We start from the raw sequence: 25,293 nt of genomic DNA, 5'->3' as shown, positions 1-25,293 counted from the left end.
ATCTCTCCATGTTGGTAGGCCTCGGCTTCCATGAAGGTGATGTGGTTTTCTGGCACCCTATTTTACCCATATGGGGTTTCTGGAGACATTCTGTCAGGATCTGGGTCTCCTGCGCTTAAACATGTTAGGCCCCATACACACGAGAGAATTTATCCGCGGATACGGTCCAGCGGACCGTTTCCACGGATAAATCCTCTCAAAGATTTCCGCAGATTTCTATGCGATGGAGTGTACTCACCATCGCATTGAAATCCGCGCGGAAATCCTCTGGCGATGATGTGTCGCGCCGTCGCCGCGATTATGACGCGGCGACGGGCGCGACGCTGTCATATAAGGAATTCCACGCATGCGTCAAATCATTACGACGCGTGCGGGGAATCCCTTTGGACGGATGGATCCGGTGAGTCTGTACAGACGAGCGGATCCATCCGTTGGGATGGATTCCAGCAGATGGATTTGTTCTGCATGTCAGCGAATATCCATCTGCTGGAAATCCATCCCAGGGGAGATTTATCCGCGGATAAATATCCGCTGGCGTGTACACACCATAGGATCTATCCGCTGAAACCCATTTGATGGGATTTATCTGCGGATAGATTCTATGGTGTGTATGGGGCCTAACTGTTACAGGAGTGAAAGAGAGAAAATGCAGAGTCACAACAGAGCTCCGATATTAAGCGACCACCATCTTGTTCTACTGCTCATGCACCGCTACACTTCAGTTTTGAGTTCAAATATTTATGGATAGTTTTTGTTTTGTAGATCTTATGGACAGTACATGTTTTGTAAACTGCTCAGAAGAGCATCAGTGATTAATCTGCTTATGTTTCCTGGAGAAACTAAACATATCACAGATTGTTAGTATAGCCCAAAAAGGTTAATAATATATGGCTTAGTGGCCAACATTGTTTTTTTAGTATATATTTTAATAGAGCCCATATGTTTGCTTTCCAAGACATTATAATGATTTTCTCCCTTTGTACCTCGGTATAGCTGTCAGATGGACTCTGAATAAAATAATATACTAAGTATATCATACCTGTAATGACCACATTAGGATAGATCTACAGACGTTCTTGACATTGTGTAACTAGACAAGGTCTATTTTTAGTACATGGGTATCTTAAGACTCATGTAGCTTGCCACCCCAACATCAGATATATTGATTTACTTTCCGGTCTCTCTGTGAACTGAAAAGCCAGGCCTACATTTCTACATGAAAGCTTTAAAAGAAATGCTAAACACCCAGCTGAGGTAGCAATAAATTAGATTTGAATGGAACTGTGCTTAGTATTCCTGAATCCTAATGTCAAACCAAAGGAAATGTCTATTACTGTCATGTTTGCTGTAGAACGAGTTGATACAGGTTTCGTAGGTTACTGCCATGAAACCTTGTCAGCACAGGCAATCACAAGATGACGGCAACCAGCCCATACTCTCATTTTGCTTAAGCTGTCAGAAGCATCTGAATAATTTAAGTAATATCATAGGCGCATATGTTCCTTCCTTGTTGATCTTCTGATGCAGAGTATAGTGACACTCCATTATTTTAATCATTGTAAATATTTATATCATTTGATATTATAATCATCATTTGATATTATAATTTATAATATTATTACTTTTACTGTATTTCTACCTGTAGCGGTGCCCCGGTGGGGTCGCTGCAAGTTTCAACATCCACACATCACCCTGCTGGTCGGACATCTATTCTAGGCACATTTTTCCAGTCAATGAACAGTCTCTTGCTTGTTTTTGTTGTTTTTATTAGGGGATTAAACTTGGATGGGGAAAAGGGACATAGGATGCTCAAATGATGAATCTTTAATATTGGAAATAAATGTAGTTTAATCTAAACTGACAGTCTCTGCTACTTCACATCTCCTCCAGCACACTACTTGTGATCACTTGCTTTCCTCTCACTGTCCAGTTCTAGATTCCTTGTTGGACCACTGCTCCCAGCATGACCAATGCAAGTTCTGCCAACCCTCCTGGCTGCAGCAACCCAACTCCAAAAACACCACAGTCTCTCCCTCTGGCTCCACATCCAATCCTGGCATGTCTCTCCCAGAGCTTCTCACTGTGCTTCTCACTCACTGACCCCTGCATGGATCTCTCCCGAGTGACATTTCCTGGCCGTGCTCCCTGCTGTACTACTCCTGCTCCTGTTCCAGGACACCTCTCAATGACCGCGTAAAGGCCTGAGTTCACCCCCCCCCCCCAGAAAGGGTGTTCCCTTTAGACCACAACAGCCTGACACGCCATCATCTCAGTTCTTCCACCCAACAACAATCCCTCCCACAACAGGCTGACTATGGATATATATAGGAGGTCTGCCCCCTGTCAATCCTAGTTGGGGATTGGTCAGGGCTCCCAAATAACCCCATATCACTCCAGCACTCTTCCCTGCCTCTTTTCCAAAACATTCTCACTGGAAACAGAGGAGGCGCCCAAGAGCTGAGGCACATATTCATCACCTGCTGCTACACTAAACCACTCCCCTGCCACCAGATCAAAAACAAACAGGCCTAGCTCACAGCTAAGCCTGTCTAAATTTACCTGCACTGGCAGTATACACAAAAACCCACTACTCTAGCACCTACCTAAAGTTAGAGGGTGCTACAAACCTATAACAATTCATAAGCATAACTTCCAGCTGTGATAGTGAACGTTTGATGAATACGCTTGAAAAAGAATCTTTAAATTTAAATTACATATTTTAAAGGGTTTATAATCTACTCTTATCAAAAATAAGGCTATCACTTTTTTGTTGAAATTTAAAGCTGAACTCCAGACACAACAACTTTTATTCAAATCTATTTGTCAATACCCGTAATGAAAATAAATCCTCTCTGTGTGCACAAAATTCCTTTGCGAACCTAATTATTACCTTATTAGTATCTGTTCGCATTGGAATTAGAAACAGGCGTTTGAGGTGTGTTTTTGCTCCTGCTCAAACACCTAGAAAAGCAGCCTGTAGTGGATAATATGGACAGTTTACATTTTAAAAACATGTAGCATATGCGTCACTTTAGATCGCTGGCAAAAATTAAGCTACATGTCAAGTCTGGGAGAAGCTGAAGACTTTTATCTCTTCCATTCAAGTCTATGCTAATGCATTGTAAATATGCATTTACAGTGTTAATCAAATATCAGTGAGGTAGAAGGTGGAATATCAGTGATCACATAGAGGGTGTCTGGGGTGCAATTTTTATGTTTCAATCGTTTTTATTAAAGTTTTGTCATACAAAAATATATAAAAATCTCAACTTGACATTGTACAGTCTCAATACAGCACATGGGATTCAAACACCCAGGGTCCTGGCATCCAGGGGCCCCTGGCATAGCATTTACAAACATTAAACAAAAACTCAAGCATGGACTGCAACCTAAGAGCACCTCTAGATGTCCTACAATAGTCCACTGCCCCTCAAAGCCTCACTGGGGTGCAGTTTTTAACGTACTTTAGGCCTGTTGGCTCACGTTAATGTCAGAACTAGTATTTTTAGCAAGTGTGAACTTATCCCTCAAGTGGCAAGGACATCACCACAATACTGAATATAGCCTGAACAGAGCTATGAGAGAGACCTCGTATTTATTTTAACTACAGGTTGCCTGCAGACAACTACAGGTTGGAGCTGATGCAAGACCAGTTAACTTACACAAGGAGAAAAAGCAGCTCCTGCACATAGACAAAGTTTCAAACCAGCTTACTTCACAGATCTGGAAGAAACACAAAAAGATTAAAGAATACCAATGCCTCTTGTACTTAAACAATATTTTCACACTTTTTGCCATCTGTGTTGTGTCCTGAAGACACAATAGGAAGTTTGACTAAATCATCTTAAAGTAAGAGGAAATCCCCTTGTAAGTAGTTATCACTGGAACAGGTGTCCCACACCTCATTAGGTGACACATTTTTGATTTACCCTCACTTTTTGTCCAGTGACAATGATCGCTAAGACAATATAGTACAGCTCTCCCCAGTGGGAACACAGACAGCAATACAATTCTAATTATGCTCTAAAGTTACCCAGGGACAGTTGAATATGACCTTTTCTACATTGGTTTGTACATAAGCTAATTACCTACCCTACCTGAAAGCCACACCAGTAATTATATATTATTATATTGTACTTGCACAATCCAAACATTTATTTTCTTTGTGTAAGTGTCTTTTAAGGAGAGCAGACAAACCCTAGGTTCTAGGTAGCCAGTGAGCATTAAACATTATAGCTAGCATCTGTATTGAGAGCCGTATCTTTGTTATTTCTGGTTCTTTAACATAGCCCAATGACTACAAGATAAGATATTCTGGCAATAGTTAGTTGTTGAATTGCTATGATCATACTAGCATTTTTCTCAGTCGCACCACTGAATATATACAGAATATTTGTCATTGAATAGAAGAGTGTTTACATCCATGATGTGGAGTGGCCTCTCTATGATGCATGCTTTTATTCTTAATATCTCATGCGACACATAAATTCTTTTCATTCTTATTCCCATCATTCCATTTCTTTTTCCTATCAGAGTGAAATTGGACACAGCCCTCCTCCTGCCTACACCCCTATGTCAGGAGTAAGTATTCCACCATAGCCTTTAATCTTTGTCTTGACTTTGACCCTTTTGTTGTTTTTTTTGTTGTTGTTTTTTTCTTTCTTTTTGTTTTCCTACCATTAGCTTCACCCCAGTGTTTGTACATACATTTTTCCATTAATATACTATAACACACTCTCAGCCAAGCACAATATTTAATCTGACCAGAATGACCTACAGTAGGTATATCCTGACCCTTCCTCACCCTTGGTGTGTATGTGTATGTAGCTCTCTCCTTTCCTGACATTTATCTCTTCCATATCTTTAAATGTCTATATTCAGTGCAATTAAAATGCTAGCTAAGCAGTTAAGGTTCTAATGGCTTGATGAGGCTTAAAGCGGATGTCCGCTGAAAAAAAAAAAAATTAAAAGTCAGCAGCTACAAATACTGCAGCTGCTGACTTTTAATATTGGCACACTTACCTGTCCTGGAGTCCAGCGACGTTCGCAGCAGAGGACGAGCGATCGCTCGTCACTCTGCTGCCCCCCCGCCATCCTTGGTGAGGGAACCAGAAAGTGAAGCGCGTCGGCTTCACTGCCCGGTTCCCTACGTGCATGTGCAAGTTGTGCTGCGCCTGCTGATTGGCATCCCGCTGTGCTCTGGGAGCCGAGTGTTCCCAGAACACAACGGGGGGGCGGGAGGTGACGTCCTCCCCGCAGTCTGCCCACAGACTGTGGCCGGAATTGGGTGCAAATACCTGTCTTTAGACAGGTATCTGCACCCACCTCCCCCTGAAAGGTGTCACATGTGACACCGGAGGGGAGGAGGGATCCGATCAGTGGGAGTTCCACTTTAGGGTGGAGCTCCGCATTAAGGAAAAAATACTTGCCGGATAAACAATGACAATAAACCAACATAGGATGAAGGGTGGATTACAGGCGTGGTTGGCTTAAAATGCTTTTTTCAAGGCTAGTTTGTAATACACTACTAAGGATAAGCATTCGGTTCAGGTCTAACAAGCTTTAAACCCAAACCCAGCCTATTTGGTACTGCTAAATGTCCGATCCTTGTATGTTTACAAATAGAATCAAGTCGAGGATCTGTTACTTAACAGTGGCAGTGTTAAGCCTTGTACACACAATCGGATTTCCATCGGACAAATCCATGGAATTTTGTGCGAAGGGCGTTGGCCGTGAACTTGTTATGAATACAGACGGCAGCCAACATACACAAAATGACATGCTTTTTCAGCTCTTTAGCGACACCCTTTGGGCAACTTCTGCTAATGTTTTCTTATGGTTAGCATTGGTTCGGAGCATGTGTGTTTGTACTTTGGACTTGGATAATCCGACAAGACACATTTGTTGTCGGATAATTTGAAAGCATGCTATAAAACATTTGTTGTCGGAAATTCCAGCAACAATTGTTCAATGGAGCATACAAACGGCCTGATTTTTTGACAAAATCCTGCCATCACACATTTGTTGTCGGAAAATCACTTTTAAAGGGATACATCATACTTCTGCAACTACACATGCAAGGTTAATGCATTTCCAAGGCATATTATTTAGAGGATTTGTGTATTTTTGTTGCCCTTTAAGCTGCTTTTAAAGAACATTGGTACAAGTTCCCTAAAAAAGTGATCAGCTACCTCCTTTTTTTAACAAAAGCTTGCAAATAGGACATGAAAAGGCAAGGAAAAAAAATAAATAACAGATTAGGCACCCATAGACTTTAATGGGGATAGTGATATGTTTGGGTTTAGCAGGCTTTTTGCTAGGTTCACTGAACCTCCTGTGAACCAAATGTTTCAGGGTTCACTCATCCCTATCCGCTACATGCATACATTTTTGGAAACAGACTTCATTACCTACTAAAGGCCTAAAATGTAAATGCTGCGGAACTTTTTCTCTCCGGCAACGCTTTCATAAGCAAAAACTGCACACTCAGTTAAACAGCTATTTACTTTACATATGTATGACTGCATTTTGTGCTTTGCCTGGAGTCCTTTTGAGAATTTAGAAATCATAGATGCATGTAGCCACTTTAGCAGCACCAGTATTGCTTTGCTTTGTTACTGACCCTTATAAATAAATCAAATACCTAACTTCTTTGGAGTAAAATCTGTCAATAGCAAAGTGTATCTTTACTCTTCCCAATAGCAGCATTTATTTAGATGCGGTTAACCACTTAAGACCCGGACCATTATGCAGGTTAAGGACCTTGCCCCTTTTTGCGATTCGGCACTGCGTCGCTTTAACTGACAATTGCGCGGTCGTACAACGTGGCTCCCAAACAAAATTGGCGTCCTTTTTTTCCCACAAATAGAGCTTTCTTTTGGTGGTATTTGATCACCTCTGCGGTTTTTATTTTTTGCGCTATAAACAAAAATATTTTTTACTTTTTGCTATAATAAATATCCCCCCAAAAATATATATAAAAAAGTTTTTTTTCCCTCAGTTTAAGACGATACGAATTCTTCTACATATTTTAAAAATATTAAAAAAATTGCAATAAGCGTTTATCGATAGGTTTGCGCAAAATTTATAGTGTTTACAAAATAGGGGATAGTTTTATTGTATTTTTATTAATGTTGTTTTTTTTACTACTAATGGCGGTGATCAGCGTTTTTTTTCGTGACTGCGACATTATGGCGGACACATCGGACAATTTTTACACATTTTTGGGACCATTGTCATTTTCACAGCAAAAAGTGCTATACAAATGCATTGATTACTGTGAAAATTACAATTGCAGTTTGGGTGTTAACCACTAGGGAGCGCTGAAGGGGTTGAGTGTGACCTCACTGTAGGGGGGCGGGCTGGACATGTGACGTCATTGATCGTCTTTCCCTATATCAGGGAACAGACGATCAATGACACTGCCACAGTGAAGAACAGGGACGGTGTGGTTAAGATACCATACAGGACATGGACCATTTATTAGTACGTGGTAACTACTGTAGGCAGTACTTTAAAACAATTGTGAATAATTGTGAATAAGGCAGGCCATACACAGTGCAATTTTCAAAATAAATTTGCATGATTCCTCCATCAACACAGACAGTGCTAACAGGGGAATTCCTCCTGCCGAGCAATTGTCTGCTCCCGGTGAGGGGGGTTCCTGCTAAACCTGGCTGAGATTCAAACTGTGTATGGCCGGCCTTACTGTTCTTTTCTATTGGGGTTTATGGCAGCATTTCCCACAACAATCCATCCTTGTCAGCTTTTTTTAGAAAACAGGCCAGACTTCAAACAACATTAGACTAAAAAAACTCTAAAGCTGTTCATACGCAGTACACATTTCTTTCCTGCAATAACAGTGATTATCGCTAGTAGCTGTAGCAGCCACTGGTAATAATCGCAAGTGGATTCGGCAAGCTGATTGTACCTTAGTTGATCAATCAATCAACTTGGTACATTCAGCCTGCCCATTATCAGTTTAAATCTCTGAAGGTTCCTGCTGAACCGGCTGAAATTCAAACCATGTATGGCCAGCCCAAACTCCCTGCCTATCTGGTGAAACTGTTATCAGCAGTGCAGAAAATGAGGGTAAACTGTTTTAATGCAACCCCAGATGGTAGTAAAAACCCAACAAGAGTTCTAATTCTTCCCCATTCTATCCAAAACTAGTACAAAAAAAATGGGGCTTGACAAACACTTTATTGAAGTGAGGCTTTAAATGATTGAACCGCCCCTCTTTAACAGTACATGCTAAGTAGACCTGGCACTTTAAAAACCTGGAAAACTGTCTATAGGAATGACATGAAGCCACACAGAAGTGCCTGTGCATATCTTTATGTGTAATCATTAGAGCCCTTGGAGATCCAGGTTGTTCTAAAAGGTGGATTTCTACACTTCTTAACATATTTGGTTTAGTCTTGAGCTGCCTACGCTCTTCTGAATGGACCATCTCCATGATGGGTAGCTCCACTCACCAGTAAGCATTTGTAGTGTTAGCAAGGTCAGTTTGTGGCTGTAGAAGGGGGAGAAAATGTTTGCTTTTTAAAGCACCACTGGATTTAGCCCTTCTTGGAAAAGTAATGTACATTTCTGAAGGTATATCCAAGTATCTTCAAGTGGCTAAACATTCTCTTCATAGACAATTTAACATTTATTTGCTGGTTTACCTTACAGTATCATGTTCGGAGGAAGGGCGGTGTAACACTTTAGTGTCGGGTCACCTGTGGCCAGGTGACAAGTGCACCCCGTTGGGGTCAGGGATACACCACAGGGTAGTGAACCCTATGGCCGACTGCTGCGATTAGAGAGGAAGCGTGAACCCAAGATCACCAAGGGCGCAGAGTCTAAGATCCAGCTTTGTGTTCACCAGAGCCTCTAGTGGTGAGGATGGCCTTCGATGCAGCTGGATCCAGGTAGCGACCCCTGGGATCCCCTAGGTCACGCTCCGCAGGGAGAGAGGGGAAGCAGCAAGCAGGACAAGCGGTAGTGATAGGTACGCCGTGGTCAGGGCAACAGGCAGACAAGGGTAATCGAGGGACAGGCAAAAGGTCAGGATCACAGGCAAACAGGAGAAGTCAGGGACGAGCCAAAAATGCTACACAGGAAGATAATCGTAGCACACTGCAGACAGGAACTAAAGTTAACATCACGGTTGAACAGCAAAGCAGACTAGCAGTGCAGTGGTTAATATAGGCTTCCTGGGATGGCCTAGGGTGGAGCAATACAGGGAGGAAGGTGATAAAAGACATTCAGAAGGAGGGTCAGGCCTCTAATGAACACATGGAGATCAGGTAAGCTGCCAGACTTTATTACATATTCATGACATTTAGCTTACTGACTGAAATCTGAAAGCTCTCTACTGCCCTTAAAATACAATTTCCCATTTCCACACCTTCATTTTCTATGTTCCTTGCTCATTATCTAACCAAGCGTATGTCCAGGTACATGAATACTCATTTAATAAGTGAGTAGTTTTATTGAAACTTCCAGCTCATCCATCAAAATATCGATATTTTATCAGTTATAATTTATTTATCAGTGTATAATATCCAAGTCATTAGTAGCTTACCTATTACAGTTGAACCTCTGATTACAAGCATACTCTGTTCCAGGAGTATGCTCGTAATCCAAAGTACTCACATATCAAAGCGAGTTTTCCCATTGAAGTCAATGGAAACTAAAATAATTTGTTCCGCATTGACTTCCATGGGATGCAATGCCGAATGCGGCCAGAGGTGGGGGGACGCCAGAGAGCATCGAAAACGGCCGAAAAGGCCTGAGGACACTTCGGCTTGGCTCCTGCCCCCGTACCTCAGGCCAAATGAGGTATTGCAGGCCAATGTTCGGCTCCTGCGCCCCCTTCAGGCCAAATGAGGTACTGCAGGCCTATTTTCGGCTCTGCTCGGCTCCTGCGCCCTCGTACCTCAGGCCAAATTAGGTACTGCAGGCCTGTTTAGTTTGAATTCTTCCCATCTTGTGAGTCAACACTCGCAAACCGAGTCAGAAATTAAAAAAAAGTTGCTCGCAAATCAAAACGCTCTCAACCTTTTCTAACCTGATTCATCAGGATCTGATACTTCTGTGCTCTCTGACATTTGCGGAGCTAAGAGCTCTGAAGATGTTTTTTGTCACTGGCCGTTTTGTATCAGTAATATTCTATGGCAGGAAATGCAGTCCATTAATGAATGAAAAAACATGATATTAAACTAAACCATTACTGATTATTCTGTACCCATAGTCACATCACTTTTCTTTTATGACTTTATAAGCCTATATTTATATGATGTCAACATATTGCAGCAGTAAATGGCAATAACAAAACTTTAAAGCTTGATAAGAAAATAAAATGAATTTAAAAGCATCAGTTTCTTACTTAATCTTGAAAAGGAGTCTTTTAAACTAGAAGGTGAGTGGAACAGAAGCTTCCAATACCCTGGGAATATTAATTAGTGAAGCATACCACATGATTACCATAACACCCTGACGTTTGGGTGTCTTCATACGTACAGCATAAATAACATTAGACATCAAACAGTTTATTATAAGGAGAAACGTAAAAGGAACGGTCTGGAACATCATTAATATAGAGTGTCCAGCACCATCACAGAAGGGATAGAGAATAAGAAGACAGCACAGTAATTGAATCAATCAGTCATTTGCTTTCTGATGCTGGGCCCAGGCTGTAGGTCAGCAAGTCATCAAAAGCTGTGGCAAAAACACTAATTACTACTCTACAGGACAAAGCTGTTAACTCACAGCAGTGTTTAACTCTCTGCACACTGAACTGATAGAAGCAGTCTCCTTAACTTATAGAACAGGTATAGGGGTCGTAAAAGAAACTTTTTTGTTTGTCCAGACCAGTTTAGGTCAAAGTCTTGCATATGGGTTGGTACACTTTGGACATTGCCTTTATAGTTTAAGTCTTAGGCTGCTATTTATTGAATTGGAACTCTGCAATAAAACAAAAATAGTGTTCTAGGGCTGAGATGATCTACCTTTTACAATTCCAATTTGCTTTGTTGCTGTCATTGATTCTGCACTCTGAATAATGTACTAGTGTTAATGACAAAATAAGAGAATTGGTCCTTCACAGCTGGTAAACCCTTGGAATGGAATAACCTATTAACAGCACCCATATTGTATACAATGCATACGTTGCTGAATTTAAGGTTGACTGGTAATATTCTTCAGCTCAAATACCATTTAGAATTTATGTATTTAACACTAGGCAACATAGAGATTATCTAATAATTGGAATCTTTTGTTGTTTCGGTTGTAAAGATATTACAACAGCTCATCAGGCATATTCTACATATGTTAAAGGCAGCCACTCAACAAACATATGCCTAAATACTAATAGGTAGATTCAGGAAGAGTTAGGCCGACTCAGATAAGCCGACCTAACTCAGAATCTACGCCGACCTATGTTTAAGCGTATGCTCAAACAGAGATACGCTTAAACATATCTAAGATACGACGGCTTGCGCCGTCCTATCTTAGATTGCAATATTTTGGATGGCCGCTAGGTGGCGCTTCCATTGCAGTGGGCATAAAATATGTAAATGAGGGGATACGCCAATTCACGAACGTATGCCCGGCCGCCGCAGTCGATTTACGCCGTTTCCGTAAGGCATTAGCAGGCCTAAAGTTATTCCACCTATTAGGTGGAATAACAATGTTAAAGTATGGCCGCCGTTCCCGCCGCGAGATTCAAATTTTTTACGTTGTTTGCGTAAGTCGTCCACGAATCGGGATTTACGTTGTTTGCGTCCACGTCGAAATCAATAGGCCCGTGCGGCGTACGTAGCCGCAATGCACACTGGGAAATGTACGCACCCGGCGCATGCGCAGTGAAAAAAAACGTAAAAAACGTGAGGTGAAGCCTCATTGCCATCAAACACGCCCCCCTCCAACACATTTGAATTCGGCGCCCTTACGCCCGCCCACTTTAGGCTACGCCGCCGTATATTAGCAGGCAAGTACATTGAGAATCATGTACTTGCCTAACTAACTTACGGCGGCGTAGCCTAAACAGGCTAAGCTACGCCGCCGCAAGTTTAGGCAGATGTACTTGAATCCACCTATAAATATTGATCAATTTTTTTAACCACTTCATTACCCACCTTTTGTCATATGACGTCCGCAGGAGGGATCTCCCATCCTTGGCGGGCGTCATATGACGTCCTGGGCTTCCCCGCCATCTGCCCGGCACCTGCGATTGCCCGTGAACACAGTAGAACCGTGGATCTGTGTGTGTAAACACACATCTGCGTCCTGTCAGGTGAGAGGAGACCGATGGTGTGTTCCCAGTACAGAGGAACACTAATCGGTCTCCTCCCCTTGTGAGTCCCCACCCTGTACAGTTAGAATCACTCCCTAGGACACACAATTAACCCAATGATCGCCCCCTAGTGTTAACCCCTTCCCTGCCAGTCACATTTACACAGTAATCAGTGGATTTTTGCAGCACTGATCACTGTATAAATGTGAATGGTCCCAAAAATGTGTCAAAAGTGTCCGATTTTTTTTTACCAAAAATATGTAGAAGAATACATATCGGCCTAAATTGAAGAAAAAAATATATTTTTAAAAAAAATTTTGATATTTATTATAGCAAAAAGTAAAAAAAAAAATTTTTTTTTTCAAAATTGTCACTCTTCTTTTTTATAGCGTTTATAGCGCAAAAACTAAAAACCACAGAGGTGATCAAATACCACCAAGAGAAAGCTCTATTTGTGGGGGAAAAAACATAAAAATGTCATTTGGGTACAGTGTTGCATGACCGCGCAATTGTCATTCAAATTGCGACAGCGCTGAAAACTAAAAATTGGTCTGGGCAGGAAGGGGGTGAAAATGCCCTGTATTAAAGTGGTTAAATAACTAACATATCATACTTACCTTCACTGTGCAGCTTGTTTTGCACAGAGTGACCCCGAACATCCTTTCGCGGATCAAATAACCTGATAGGGGAGGCACTCTCACGGGAGTTACCTTGCGGGCGCGCTGCCAAGTCCAGCATTTGCGTCCATAGATACAAATGCCGGACTCGGCCCCGCCCCTGATGCCCGTGTCATTGGATTTGATTGACAGCAGCCAGAGCCAATGTATCCAAACTATCCAATCAAGAGCCAGGACCCCATGGAGAGAGGGACAGCGCGACCTCGCAGAGGGAAATACAGGGCTCGGGTAAGTAAAACAGGGGGGTTAGGGGCCGGTCGCTGCATTAAGGATGCATTGAGGTGAAAAAACATGAGGGTTTACAACCCCTTTAACCTCTTCTGGACTACCCCAAACAGATATACTGCGGCAGGGCAGCTGTCCTGGCGGAATTGCGTACCTGTATGTGATTTCTAGTTCCGGGTTTGGGGTGCGCACACACGCCCCCGGCGACCCACTCCTGCTGTGATTGGACACAGGGGGCGCCATTCAGCAGGCCTGGCACACTCGATCATTCCTGAGAAAAGCAGAAAGGTGGTCTGCCTATGTAAACAAGGCAGATCACCATTCTGTGAGAGGAGAAGATGGAGATCTTGTGTTTCTGCTAAGCACCCCCCCCCCCCAGTTAGAAAGCACTCCCAGGGAACCCATTTAATCCTTTAATCACCTCTGATGTTAACCACTTCCCTTCCAGTGTCATTAGTACAGTAACAGTGCATATTATTTTAGCACTGATCACTGTAATAATGTCACTGGTCCCCAAAAAGTGTCAAAAGTGTCGGTTAGATGCTCGATTTGTCCGGCGCATAATTGCAGTCCCGCTATAATTCGCAGATCGCCGCTATTACTAGCAAACCAATAAATTTAAGCTTATTGGGACTTTTTTTATCAAAAATATGTAGCAGAATACATATTGGTCTAAATTGATAAAGACATTTAGATTTTTTTATTGGATATGTTTTAAAGCAGTAAGTAAAACATTTTGTTTTTCTTTCAAAAGTGTCAATCTTTTTTTGTTTATAGCGCAAAAAATAAAAACCGCAGAGGTGATCAAAAACCACCATATAAAAGCTTTATTTGTGGGAAAAAAAAGGACATCAATTTTATTTGGGTACAGCATTGCAGTACAATCAACTATCCAAAGAGCAGTTCTGTATGTACTTGTAATAATACTGTATGTGCTCAGTAAATATATGATGGGAGTTACAGTTCTGCTTATTTGATATAGGCAATACCGTATGTATGTATATTTGGCACACTCAATGTGCCTTTGGAGTCCTGGCAATCTACTTCTATGTACTGAAACCACAGAAAATGCTAACAAAAGATAAATTTTCTTTTTACTTTGTGTGTGTGTTTAGTCCCTGTGATGTGTGAACAGGTGGCGTAGCATGCTTTCATGCTCACTAAGAAATGTGCCTATTAATCTTTGTCAGTGTCATGTGAGGTGTCATATGGATAAGGAGCACATCCATTCTAGAAGAAAAAAAATATAAAACTATACCTGACACATTTAGGCAACACATATGGACATAGAATTGCTGCTTATTAAGAAATGTGGAATTGTAACCTTAACCTATTTAAACCTTTAGATAAATCTGACATAATAAACAGTGGTAATAAATTGTGTAAAATGTATTCGTCACCAACTTTGTCACATTAAGTAAAGCAAAGTAGCAAAGTAATATCATTATGTGCTAGTATGCATCTGTATGTGTTGGTACTTTGACATAGAATACCGTGATTATGGCACCAGATATCTATTACTATAGTATTTAGGCGGGGCGGTCTTCTTTCTGATAAAAGTGGTCTCCGAGGCGGATTCGCTGCAAGATCACTTTTATCAGCAGCGGGAGAGGTGCCCCCCCTCCCGCTGTGCTCCGGCCAGCTCCACCATTTACCTGTGGAGATCCAATGTTCTCCTCTAAGGAGCATTGAGCCAAGGGAGGGAAAGATGGCCCCCACTCGGCTCCAAACCATTGGATGATGGAAGCAATGTCAAACGTCAATTCCGCCAAATGGTCTTAAAGGGGACTTTTTTTGTTTTGAAAAAATTGTATTTATTTTTTATTGCATTTAAGTGTAAATGGGTAATATGAGATCTTTTTGACCCCAATTCTAACATTAAAGAGGTCCTGTTTTATAAAAAAATAAAAAGTTAAATAAATAAGAAAAAAAAACAAGCTCCCCGTCCAGTCGAGCTTGCGTGCAGAAGCAAACGCATACTCAAGTCGCATCAGCATATAAGAACGGTGTTCAAACCATACATGTGAGGTTCCACCGCAATCATTAGAGTGAGAGCAATAGTTCTAGCAAAAGACCTCCTCTGTAACTCAAAATGGGTAACCTGTAGACATTTTTATATGTCGCCTGTAGAGATTTTTAAGGGTCAAAGTTTGTCTCCATTCCACGAGCAGACGCAATTTTGAAGCATGACATGTTGGGTTTTAATTTACTTGGCGTAACATCATCTTTCACAAAAAAAAATGGGCTGAGTTTACTGTTGTCTTATATTTTAATTTAAAAAAGTGTATTTTTTCCCCAAAAATTGCCCTTGTAAGACCACTGCGCAAATACGGTGTGACATACAGTATTGCAATGACCACCATTTTTCTCTCTATGGTGTCTGAAAAAAAAATATATAAAATGTTTGGGGGTTCTAAGTAATTTTCTAGCAAAAAAATGATTGTAACAAGTTTGAAAAATAGTCCTGGTCCTTAAAGCGGCGTTCCACCCAAAAATGGAACTTCCACTTTTCGGATTATCCCCTTCTGGTGTCACATTTGGCACCTTTCAGGGGAAGGGGGTGCCCTGTTTAATCCAGGTATTTGCTCCAACTTCTTGGCATAGATCGCCTTAGTATCCGCGGCAATCTATGCCATGTCCGCCCCCCCAGCTGTCTTCTGGGACCAGTGAAATCAAGCAGCGCGACTCATGTATGTGCAGTAGGGAACCAGGAAGTGAAGCCGTGAGGCTTCACTTCCTGATTCCCTTACTGAAGATGGCAATGCCTCCATCTGAGAGCCGAGGAACAGATTGGCTTTGGGTGGCGACATCGTGGGTGCCCTGGACAGGTAAATGTCCATATATTAAAAGTCAACAGCTGCAGTATTTGTAGCTGCTGACTTTTATTTTTATTTATTTTTCGTCGGAACACCGCTTCAAGTGGTTAAATGGATTTTTAGAACTGTGAGAAGAAATGGAAGAAGAACTTGCATTGTCCATTGCACACATCCATCTGTTGTTGGATTACCTCCAGGGTTGGTGCACCAAAAGTCCTTATATTACAAAATATGTAACTTTGCTCTTTTATGACAGTTATAGGTTGTTCTGCTGGCCTATTGAAGGCATTGTTAAATACCTGGTCCTTCTGGCTATGAAGGTTCATGTGACCTCCTGTCAAAATGCAATGCTTGTATTAGGGAAAAGGAAGGAATCAGGTCAGGAGAAAAGGTAGGCCAACATCCCACAACAAACTAAAGAGCAAAAGGAAACCAGCTGATGGGACTTTTTAGGCCAAATACATGAGTAAAAAATATAAATATAGCTTCATATTATACTGACAGCAGTAAAAAAAAATCACAATGTTAATTTTATTAGACATAAACATAAAACCAAAAGGCAGCTGGTGTATTGGTTGATGCATCTACAATATACAGACCATAAAAAACATGTAACTAAAGTTCTACCATGTCCTGATAGGTGTCACAATACATATGCCGAGACCAAACACAGACATGATCAGCATTTCAGAAACATATTTTTTCTTTCTTCAGGGGTGTATATTAGTAGAACAGAGTTACTTATGTTATGTAGAAATGAATTGTTTAACAACAGTCGACAAAGTTAAAAACAGGCAGTGGTGCCTATCCTAATGCCAGGGACAATTGACAAGTCTGCAGTCCTGCCAAGAGAGATCAGACAAGGGCCACCGAGGACTGAAAAAATGTACACAAGATGGCGCAAACACCCAGTGCATGACCACAAAAAACATTTATTGAAAGCACATAACATTACAATGAAAGCACATAGGCCCAGATTCACGTAGGAGAGCGCATCTTTGTGCGGGCGTAACGTATCCTATTTGCGTTACGCCTCCGCAACTTTCACAGGCAAGTGCAGTATTCACAAACCAAAGTTGCGGCGGCGTAGCGTAAATAGGCCGGCGTAAGCCCGCCTAATTCAAATGTGGAAGATGTGGGCATGTGTTATGTAAATTTATTGTGACCCCATGTAAATTACACATTTTCCGAACAGCGAATGCGCCGTCCGTGAAAGTATCCCAGTGCGCATGCTCCAAATTAACCTGCAAAAAGCCAATGCTTTCGACGTGAACGTAAATGACGCCCAGCCCTATTCGCGAACGACTTACGCAAACAACGTAAAACGTGAAAAATTTTACGCTGTTCCGGCGTCCATACCTAACATTGGTACGCCTCATCTACGCCTCATAGAGCAGGGGTAACTTTACGCCGGAAAAAGCCTTACGTAAATGGCGTATCTGTACTGCGACGGCCGGTCGTACGTTCGTGAATAGGCGTATCTAGCTGATTTACATATTTCTAGGCGTAAATCAGCGTACACGCCCCTAGCGGCCAGCGTAAATATGCAGTTAAGATACAACGGCGTAGGAGACTTACGCTGGTCGTATCTTATACAAATTCTGGCGTATCTGATTCTTTGAATCAGGCGCCAAGATACGACGCCTCAGACTCAGAGATACGACGGCGTATCTGGAGATACGCCGTCGTATCTCCTACGTGAATCTGGGCCTTAGTGTTATACTCACAAAGTGGAAATAAAAGAATGTCCTATACAATGCTTCAACTGGTGAGACGGGTGACTCTATGGCAGGGGGCTCAAACTGGCGGCCCTCCAGCTTTTGCAAAACTACAAGTTCCATCATGCCTCTGCGTGTGGGAGTCATCCTTGTAACTGTCAGCCTTGCAATGCCCCATGAGGCTTGTAGTTTTGCAACAACTGGAGGGCCGCCAGTTTGAGACCCCTGCTCAAGCAGGTGGAAAAGCTTACACGTTTTGGGGAACAGGCCCCCTTCCTCAGAGCTCCACCAAGGAATACACACCAGTTCTCTATCAGAATAAGAAACCCAAAATGGACAGTGGAAGGCAGTCCATTGCAGCCCAAATCAGAAAGAAACCCCAATTGAAAGGCCAGAGCGGCCACTGTTCTGGAAAATGGGCCAGCGATTGGACCCCCAGGTCCTGACACTATCTGTGAGGAGGAAGCACTGACACAATCCAGGTATACATAAGGTTTGAATTCTCAGCTCTGACACAGGACTGGGTTAGAGGGGTGATAAAGTAGGTGAGTTTTGCAACTGGGGGTTGTTCTGTCAATTTCACCTGAAGTGACTGATTCTCTGTAATGAAATAAAGCCTGAAAACTATCTGACCTGGCAAGCTTATCTACATATTATCTTTTGGTTTAGTGAACATATTCTTGTTAAACCTAGGCACCACTTTTCCACTGTACTTTTAGCTGTGTGGTAGGATAACCTCTAGTTAAAAAACACTCATATTTAATAAACAACCTGTTATATTGAGGTTTAGTTGCTCGCTAGAGAGGGAAAGATTTCAGATCACAGCAGTTTACGATTGCCTCTGGCAGTCCATTGATTGCTTGCCAATCAATACAATTTTAAAATAGCTTTTAAGCAAAGTGATACATCTCTAAATCACAAAATAATACGGAAAATTATCTATTTAAATTTGCTTTTCCCTGCACACCACAAATGGGTTACTGGTAGTAACCCGTAAACAGTAATTGAAAAACACGTAAAACCTCCAACCAAACTTCAAACTGAATTGTGGATCTTGTACTTCAGTGGACTGAAAACCGTAGACATACAGCCTTACAGATGTTCAGCAATTAGTTCCGCTTGGTCAGGCTTATAAGTATGAACTCTGCCACAGGCTGGTAGAGCAGGACATGTAGTAATGTATGTGGCTATGCTATGAACGGGCATTATTAACTCAATAGTGTAATATGCAAAATGTTTCAAATAAAGCAAATGTTTAAAGTGACACTTTATCTACGTGCTCAAAGTTTGCTTTGCTGCATCATCTGCCAGTTAATTTTAATTTGCAAGATATAACACATTCCTTTTTGTCCTTATTTATATCATTGGCCAGCTGAACAGCTTCACTTTCTGCTATCCCTACCCATGCTCAGGGCTTCTGTTAGAAATCACAGGGTCCATACAGCCTAGCTGACAGAAACAGTGAACCAAGCACAACAGGGGGCTCCAACCGCATGAACAAACCACTCATTCAGGCAATCAGAATATCTGTGAGGATGAGCCTTTAATTATTGTTATTTTTCTTATTGTTATTTTTTTTAACATCATGGGTCTAAGCAGACACCCAACGTCTCATTTTTAAGAAAAAGATCAGGTAAACAGATAAATTCCTCAATCCTTTTTCTGCAGCCTAATATGCAGAGTGAATGAACAGGGAGCTCTCTGTACGGAGACTCCATGTTCATTCACAAATGAAAGCATTGCAAACACAGAGAGGGCCATAGGGGAGATTGGTTCCAGTGCTCTGGTTCCCGTATAGGAGGGCAGGTGCAACCTCCTTATCATTTTACTTGTGGCCCTGCCAATGCTTTATTAAAATATTATGGTAAAAGCTATAAGCCACATTAGATGACTCGTTTTCAAATCAGCAAGAATCTTTTGACAGTTCCTTGCAATTTTTGCAATCGACATTTTCATTAGGCCAATCTATTTTTTATTAATAGTTCCCTTTGGAAACCTACTATGCTCAGTTGTCTTAGGTCCATGTTCATACACCTTTATCAAGACTTTGCTGCATGAATAGAAAGGTTTAAGGCTATTGTCTTTATTGCTTGCATTAGCCCTGTGTAACTGCCAGCAGAAATCTGTATAAGGGCCGATTCACACTGTTGCGTGGTGCAAGATTGCATGTTATTCGCACCACACTGCAGTGCAAATCAAATGCGATGTTCGTGCAATGCAAATTCAGCCATACAGATAGTATAAGATTTTTAATAGTGTAGGACTTTTTGGTGGAAAAGGAAGTGAACTCTTTGCGTTTCTTATTGTTAAACGTACATTGTTTGCACGCTTGACAGCGCCCACAAGCGTAGAAGCCTGAGAGAAAAGAAAAAATTCTGTTCTCCTTGAAAACAGGTGGGTCAATAACACCTGGGGCTATGGCGTCTCTAAGGCCGAGTACTCACGAGCAGACATGTCCGATGAAACCGGTCCGCGGACCGTTTTCATCGGACATGTCTGCCCGGGGACTTCTGTTCGATGGCTGTACACACCATCGAACAGAGGTCCGCGCGTAAACAATACGCGGGGCGTGTCCGCGGTGTCGCCGCGTCGATGACGTGGTGTCGCCGCGACAATGACACGGTGACGTGGGCGGCCTGCCTTTAAAATGCTTCCACACATGCGTCGAAGTCATTCGACGCATGCGAGGGATGGCGGGTGGCAGGACATGTACGGTAGGTCTGTACAGACGACCGTACATGTCCGGGCGGACAGGTTTCCAGCGGACTGTTTTAAAGCAAGTCCAGGAACCAGTTGTCCATTGGAAACCTGTCCGATCCATCCGAAAATGGTCCGCTCGGGCCTACACACGGCCAAACATGCTCGGGCCTACACACGGCCAAACATGTCCGCGGACCAGTTTCAGCAGACATGTTTGGTCGTGAGTACGGGGCCTAAGAGTGGGTGCCTTTTTATAAATAAAAAGAGGACGTGGGGGAAGGACAGGTCCCAAGACCTTATGTTTTCTTAAGACCTCCCAATGTTTACCCACTATTTTTTCAAACTGTCTGTGCTGGATGTTATAATTGAGAACGATCTTAAACCCTTTCACGCCGAGCGAACGCGTCCTCGGTTTTCGGGTTTTATACCGGGATGATGCCTGCAGCTGCAGGCATCATCCTGGTACCGTTGTTTAGAGCCGGCGATCGGCTATCCAAACATAACAACCGATGTGGCTAAAAGCCACTCGGTTGTTATGCCGGAGGAGCGGGAGGGGACACCCCCCCTCCCGCCGCCTCTCGCCGCTCTGACCGGGCCTCCCGTCCCACCGGGAGACCCGATCCATGATCCTGCGCCTCAATCGTCCAGGCGCACTCTGAAACAAAGCTGTAAATGGCTTTGATTCAGTGTCTGCATTGAAAACACGGAAGCGAGGTCATGTTTCTCGGCTGCCAATGGCGCCGCATTTAAAAAAGTACACAATATTCAGAATCGCCTTTTTTTGGCAAAATGAATACTTTGAAGTGCAAAGGAGGGATCGGGGGTCTTTTAGAGCACACAGACTTCGCTCGCTCCCATCCTTTCGTGAAACAAACCTGTTATTTGTTTATTTTATGCTACTGATCGTTCGGATCTTTGTGAGTAGTTTTATGCTTATCCAATAAATTTTAGCATTTTTGAAACGGAGAGCACTTAGATCTATTTTTCTTCCATACATGGTATATTATCCTGCGGACTACTGAGGGACCTGATAAGACAATTTGCCATCAGGTGTATCTGCATTTATGTTATCTGCTTGCATGACTACCTGGTAACACAGGAGTCCATGCCTTAAGGTGAGAGTGGCCAATCCTATAGTGGTGGAGGGATCACTTATTGTTTGGAATCTACGTCAGTGGTGAATCTTGTAGCGGATTCTGGAATTTGTTCGTCACATAATTCTTTGGACTATTATTCATGTTTAATTTTGATTTTGATTGACTTTTTGGCTCAGTTTTTTTGCTGGGTTTTTTCACTTATACCTTTAATGCATAATTTGAATTGTATGCGCTGCACTAACCTTTTATAATATGTACTTTTCGGGATTTTGTGAATTTCCTTAAAGCGGTGGTTCCCCTAATAATAAACTTTTAACATTGCTTTTCCAAAATTAATTACGATTAGAATCGGCTGTTTTTATTAAAAAAAAAACGTCCGTACATACCGTTTGATATATTCGTTCCCACCGCCACTTCTGGGTACGATGCTGGCGGTGGGCGTTCCTAATTGATGGACAGACATCCGACCGACGCATACAACGCGTCATGAGATGCCGAAAGAAGCCGAACGTCGGTGCGCATGCGCCGTATAGAGCCGCACCGACGTATTCGGCATCTCGTGACGCGATGTATGCGTCGGTCGGATGCCTGTCCATCAATTAGGAACGCCCACCGCCAGCATCGTACCCGGAAGTGGCAGTGGGAACGAATATATCAAACGGTATGTACGGACGTTTTTTTTTTTTAATAAAAACAGCCGATTCTAATCGTAATTAATTTTGGAAAAGCAATGTTAAAAGTTTATTTTTAGGGGAACCACCGCTTTAAGTGTTCAGCTTGCATTTATTTGGGGAGGGGATTTATTTATTAATTTACACGTGTTTATATATTTTTGCGCTGATTGCACCTCTTGCTATTTCTACTATCCACATCACCTCTGTTTTGCATAATGGCTTAGAGGGATTCGTGTAGTGAACAGCATGATAAACACCCAGTGGATCTGTCACTCAATTTACTGTATAGCCACATCAAATTCTGCTTTACTTACATATCTTTTTACCGGTTGTCCTATTTTTTACTGTCATGGTATTTGCTATTTTATATACATTCTATGGACCAAAACAAACTCTATAAATAGGTTTAGTATATTTGTACTTTACTATAAACAAATGTTTTAACAGCAGGCATACACATTGAGGGACATTTATTAATAAAGTTGTAGCAGTTGCATTTGTTAATGTGCACAGTTTGCTATGTTGTTGTAGAAATGCAACAGATTTGTCAACATTTCTGTAATACGGATGCATTGCTTTCTGTCCAGTGTTTTTTTTCCGGTTATGCAAATGTTTGGCCTTGAAGTGGAGTTACTTTTGAATTTGTACACAGTAGATACCTTTGTCGTATTTTTATAGCTCATTATGTGAATCAATCAGCATCTTTTGTTGATCTTATTTCAGTGAACTAAACTATAAAATATTGCTATGGGATGCACTCATTTGTTTTTATACTGTAGATAAGATTTTAAACTCCATTGTGTTTATATTTGATAGTATGTTGAAAATCAGTATTAACATGTTATATCAGATGTAACATTTACATGCAACCTGTAAATTCTTTTTTATTTGCTGACATCATTTTAGAACTCCTGAAACCTCTACAGAAAAAGTGTTTGGAGTTATAAAACAATGGTATAAAACAAAATTTAAGTTTTCTATATCTCTAGACTGGAATACAGCTTTACATTCTATGGCATGTGGCTATTTCTATCATTGTGTGATATATTTTGGCTGGTGTTACAGAATAATCAACAGTATGGATATGAACTATAATATATCATTTCAACATTGAAGATTTCACAGTTCAAAGTTTATTATGATATTGAAATATTTATGTTGTGAAATGTTAAAATTGTACTTGTGTTTCTTTATTGTACAGAATCAGTTTGTATACAGAGATGGAGGCTATACCACTCAAGAATCTGTGACCCTGCCATACAGACCAGCTGCGTGTCCCATACCAGAGGTTCCTACAGTGCAGGGTGCCACTGCAGAAGCCTTTGAAGACACTTGCTGTAATGGAACTCTTCGTAAACAAAACACAGAACGGGTTTCAGAGGAAAGCAGCCTACAGAGGTATAGTGCCGACCCCACTGCATTTGTAAGAGAGCGCAACTCACGTGGTGTAGTAGGAGAAGATGGTTACATGACTCCTATGAAAGAGAAGCCCAAGACAGGTAGGTCACAAACGTTAACATTGAAACATCATAGGATAATAGCAATCTGTTAAAACTTTATATTGTTGTTTGAATCTGACCTTGTACTACAAGTATAGTCCACTTACTTACTGAGCTCATCTCCCCCTTCCCATGCCAATTTTCTGCAGTACAAAAAAATAAATTATTCTTAAAGCGACCTACTTCACCCCATTTATGTACTGCAAGGGTGGCATCAAGGAATGCTGAGTAGCCCACATTTTGCAAGAAGAGGTTTTTGCATTGTGCTGGAGCATCATCTTGTGAGATATGAGATATTCTTAATTTCCTGAAACCTCTCTGGAAAAAGAATGACATCACCCTTGCCAAGGTACTGCTGGGTAAGGTGAGTATATTTAATAACCCCCCCCCCCTGGTGTTTTTAACATTTTGGAGTCAGGGGGAGAGGGATGTTTCCATAACTAGGAGGATCTTGCTTCATATAGTAAAAGGTCAACCTTAGTTGCTTTTCATTTGTAAAAATTGTATATATTTCCTTATTTATTGTGTTAGAATATATTATAATAAGTGAGTACAGTAAGCAAACATGTATACCAATCCAATGCTAAATGCTCATTGAACGTGAAACACATTGAAAAATCAAGAATCAACCTGACTCATCTCACTCACATTCATACCTGTGTAAATTATGGGCAGGGGGAGTTTTAACATCTCAAGGGTCATTAGTAATTGATCAACAGCTGTTATTATTGGATACAATGATTACCTTAAAAAATGAATATATGCATTATCTTTACTACGCAGTCTGCAAAAAGGGTGGCTATATAAAGTACATTTTATATTAAAGCGGTTGTAAACCGCATACACTTTTTTTTTTTTCCCCAAACCTGCAATGCAAAAGGCATAATAGGCTAGTATGCACCGCATACTAGCCTATTATGAAATACTTACCTCGGAACGAGGTGTGTACCACTTACCTGGTCCACGCCGAGCAGGATGTCATCTTGCTCTGGCGTGTCTTCCGGGTATCGCCGCTCCAGCGCTGTGATTGGCTGGAGCGGCGATGACGTCACTCCCGCGCGTGCGCGCGGGAGATTTAAAATCGGCAGGGTCCGGCGGACGCCGGTCCTTCAGCCGTGGATTCCCCCCTGCGCATGCGCCGCCCGCATTGCGGGGGGAATATCTCCTAAACCGTGCAGGTTTAGGAGATATTCTCCTTACCTACAGGTAAGCCTTGTTATAGGCTTACCTGTAGGTAAAAGTCCAAATAGTGGGTTTACAACCACTTTAAGCACTGTGTACTTGCATGGAATTCTAAAAGATTAAAAGCATTATATCCCTTTTACAAATAGGGACATGCACATTGTAGGGTATCACAACCAAGGAAAAACAATTTAGTAAATATACTTACCTTACCCTAGTTTATTAAAAGAACATTGTTATACCTGTGTCAAGAAGAGCAGAAAAGAAGGGGAAGCTCACACTGAACTTCTTTCCATAAACCCCCGACAGCCAATCAGTCTAATATTCACATGGGGGAGGGTGGAGAGGGGGGTCCCTGTTGGGCCCACATGTATTTTCAAATAAGCAAGCCTTTCTGACAAAAACTGCTTTGACAGAGCATC

General features: G+C 41.8%; 1 protein-coding gene across 1 annotated transcript in view; it reads left to right on the top strand.

Moving 5' to 3' along the window:
• ERBB4 (erb-b2 receptor tyrosine kinase 4) overlaps positions 1 to 25,293 on the top strand; it is a 1,211,692-nt gene that overhangs the window by 1,181,571 nt on the left and 4,828 nt on the right. Inside the window, exons 26-27 of the mRNA XM_040358486.1 lie at positions 4,534 to 4,581; positions 23,392 to 23,689. Coding sequence (XP_040214420.1) covers positions 4,534 to 4,581; positions 23,392 to 23,689 — 346 coding nt within the window. The remainder of the gene's footprint in view (positions 1 to 4,533; positions 4,582 to 23,391; positions 23,690 to 25,293) is intronic.

The sequence above is a fragment of the Rana temporaria genome, chromosome 6 (assembly GCF_905171775.1).
Source record: "Rana temporaria chromosome 6, aRanTem1.1, whole genome shotgun sequence".
In the NCBI taxonomy this organism is placed as follows: Eukaryota; Metazoa; Chordata; class Amphibia; order Anura; family Ranidae; genus Rana; species Rana temporaria.
The sequence above is the reverse complement of the archived record's forward strand: the minus strand, read 5'-3'. Positions and strand labels throughout refer to the sequence as shown.